At 51.4% G+C, this 3,039-nt stretch overlaps 1 protein-coding gene and 1 non-coding gene across 2 annotated transcripts in view; both read right to left on the bottom strand.

Annotated features, from left to right (window-relative positions):
- Window positions 1–61: 61 nt before the first annotated feature.
- Window positions 62–3,039, bottom strand: part of LOC114073255 (heat shock cognate 71 kDa protein-like) — a 3,936-nt gene continuing 958 nt past the window's right edge. Inside the window, exons 2-6 of the mRNA XM_027911045.1 lie at window positions 2,373–2,582; window positions 1,863–2,068; window positions 1,623–1,775; window positions 615–1,170; window positions 62–312 (exon numbers count right to left, since the gene is read on the bottom strand). Of these exons, the coding sequence (XP_027766846.1) occupies window positions 77–312; window positions 615–1,170; window positions 1,623–1,775; window positions 1,863–2,068; window positions 2,373–2,577 (1,356 nt within the window). The 5' untranslated portion in view covers window positions 2,578–2,582 and the 3' untranslated portion in view covers window positions 62–76. The remainder of the gene's footprint in view (window positions 313–614; window positions 1,171–1,622; window positions 1,776–1,862; window positions 2,069–2,372; window positions 2,583–3,039) is intronic.
- LOC114073256 lies at window positions 392–482 on the bottom strand. Its single transcript, XR_003574299.1, has one exon. It is a non-coding gene; the product is annotated as a small nucleolar RNA SNORD14 (small nucleolar RNA).

Genomic DNA, 3,039 nt, shown 5'->3' with positions numbered 1-3,039 from the left:
GAATCACTTTCATCACAGCAACCAGGGATTTATGAACTGCCAGGACACACCACCTCTGGCCTAGGAGTTACTGGAACTACATCATATCATCCCAGAGCTCTGTGCTTACCTGGATCAGCACCCCAGGCTGGTTGTCAGAGTAAGTGGTGAAGGTCTGGGTCTGCTTGGTGGGGATGGTGGTGTTGCGCTTGATCAGCACCGTCATGACACCTCCAGCTGTCTCAATACCCAGGGACAGCGGAGTCACATCCAGCAGCAGCAGGTCCTGCACATTCTCAGACTTGTCTCCAGACAGAATAGCAGCCTGCACAGCTGGAGGAGAGAAAGGATAAGTGTTAGAAACCAGACAATGCTACGTAGATAAACTGTATACTACAGTCATGCACATGGCTCGCTCAGACATCCAAGGAAGACTTTGGCCATCATTAGCAGACTTCTGGTGGAAACTACGAATGGCTTTGGAATCTGATTCATCATTGCAAGTCCAAGGAAGATTTTGCTGGTTTGTAGAGCTTTAGTGACCCAGGTGGAAAGCACAGGGCCTACACCTGTCCTGCTCTGAAACTTAACCCGGCAGAGTTTGCACCACCACCTCCCATGTGAGTGACAGTTACCTGCACCGTAGGCCACGGCCTCGTCAGGGTTGATGCTCTTGTTGAGCTCTTTGCCGTTGAAGAAGTCCTGCAGCAGCTTCTGGATCTTGGGGATGCGCGTGGAGCCGCCCACCAGCACGATGTCGTGGATCTGCGACTTGTCGAGCTTGGCGTCCCTCAGGGCCTTCTCCACGGGGTCCAGGGTGCCTCGGAACAGGTCGGCGTTGAGCTCCTCGAAGCGAGCCCTGGTGATGGAGGTGTAGAAGTCGATGCCCTCGTAGAGGGAGTCGATCTCGATGCTGGCCTGGGTGGAGGAGGACAGGGTGCGCTTGGCGCGCTCGCAGGCAGTGCGCAGGCGGCGCACGGCGCGCTTGTTCTCGCTGATGTCCTTCTTGTGCTTGCGCTTGAACTCGGCGATGAAGTGGTTCACCATGCGGTTGTCGAAGTCCTCCCCACCCAGGTGGGTGTCCCCAGCGGTGGATTTCACCTCAAAGATCCCATCTTCGATGGTGAGGATGGACACATCGAAGGTGCCGCCGCCCAGGTCGAAGATGAGGACGTTCCTTTCAGCACCCACCTGGGGGAGATCAATGTTTATTAATTCACCTCCTATTGCTGGGTTACCAATTTTCTATTTGGTCACCAGACAGTTGAATAGATATTATATAGACTCTAATACAGCTTTTAGTAGTTTTAGAATAGAAGCCTTAGCTAAGCACCTTTTGCACTAGATTCCTACAATGTTGTTTAATGTTTCTTGTCAAGAATTCCAACAGATAATGACTTTTAGGACATTTTAGCTGTACAAACACGTAACAGGCGCATTGCTGAGTCAAAGTTGCTCAGAGGACTCAGAGGCCTTGAAGCTATTCCAAGAAACATGTGGAGTTGTAAGTATGTTCACGCCTATACTATTGTGTGTACAATATGTATCTTGTGTTTCATTAAAGAACTGATTTGTACCTGTTTATACTCAAAATTAACCAGAAAATTCTTTCCTTGTTTTAGGTAACAGTGACCACTCCATACCTTCTTGTCCAGCCCATAGGCAATGGCAGCTGCTGTGGGCTCGTTGATGATTCTCAGGACATTGAGCCCTGCAATGGTTCCAGCATCTTTCGTGGCCTGGCGCTGGGAGTCGTTGAAATAGGCTGGGACAGTCACCACTGCGTTAGTAACAGTCTGCAAAATAACAACCAACAGCTCAGTTACCCCTGTTAACTGCTCAGAGAATTACTCACGACACTCCACTCCAGTCTTAAACCTCACCTTTCCAAGATAAGCCTCTGCAATTTCCTTCATTTTGGTTAAAACCATGGAAGAAATTTCTTCTGGGTAGAAGCTCTTTGTCTCGCCCTTGTACTCCACCTGCACTTTGGGCCTGCCAGCATCGTTCACCACAGTGAAGGGCCAGTGCTTCATGTCAGACTGGACCACAGAGTCGTCGAATCTGCGCCCAATCAACCGTTTTGCATCTGGAAAACACGCCATTGAACCGTTGTTATTATGTTTATTTATGATTAAAAACAACAAATTCTTCCTAAAAATGTAGAAAATCGTGGAATATTATCCTTAACCTGGAATTATTACTGTCTAGCTGCAGATAATACAAAATTAATTAACAGTAATCTAGGTGCATTAATCAGGCTAAAGACAAATTATGGCTTTTAATTTACAAGAGAAAGCTCTAACCCTGCTATTAGTAACTATTGTAATCAGGTAACGTTTATCACTGTGCTGAGTTTCTGTACACCAAGTCTGCCAGTCCTGCAGCCTTACCAAACACTGTGTTGGTTGGGTTCATGGCCACCTGGTTCTTGGCAGCATCTCCAATCAGCCTCTCTGTGTCTGTGAAGGCCACATAGCTCGGTGTGGTCCTGTTCCCCTGGTCATTGGCAATGATTTCCACCTTCCCGTGCTGGAACACGCCAACACAGGAATAGGTGGTGCCAAGATCGATCCCGACAGCTGGTCCCTTCGACATCTTGTCTGTAAAATAAAAAAAGGCAGTTTTTTTTAAGATTCCTTCTGATCTAAATCTCTCTGCTACTCCAGGATGACCCCTGCAGTGCCATTCCCGTTACCCCACGTGGCACCGGGTGCATTCCCACCTTCCGCCGCTTGGCGTCCCTTGCGCCCCCCCCACCTCGTGGGGTGGGACTACAAGTCCCGGCGTGCCCCGCGCCGGGTGACGGAAGCAGCGGGGCGGGCCCGGGGGCCGCCGGGAAATGGGAGTCCCTGGCACAGCCCCAGCCCCGTGCGGCACCGACCCCGCCGCGAGCCGCCCTCCCGCAACACCCCGCACGTGGCCGCTTCTCCGCTCCCCTTCCTTCCTCCCTCCCCACCTTCGGGCACTGCATCCGCCGGGGCGGCCCCTCAGGAGGACGCTGGCGCGCTACGTTTCCCGCAGTCCTCCGCCCTCCCGCCCGTTTCGGTAGGAGAGTGG

The sequence above is a fragment of the Empidonax traillii genome, unplaced genomic scaffold (genome assembly GCF_003031625.1).
Source record: "Empidonax traillii isolate 1590-97213 ecotype Southwest subspecies unplaced genomic scaffold, ASM303162v1 scaffold5832:size7041, whole genome shotgun sequence".
Lineage (NCBI taxonomy): Eukaryota > Metazoa > Chordata > Aves > Passeriformes > Tyrannidae > Empidonax > Empidonax traillii.
Note: the sequence above shows the minus strand (reverse complement) of the source record. Positions and strands in the feature narration are given on the sequence as shown.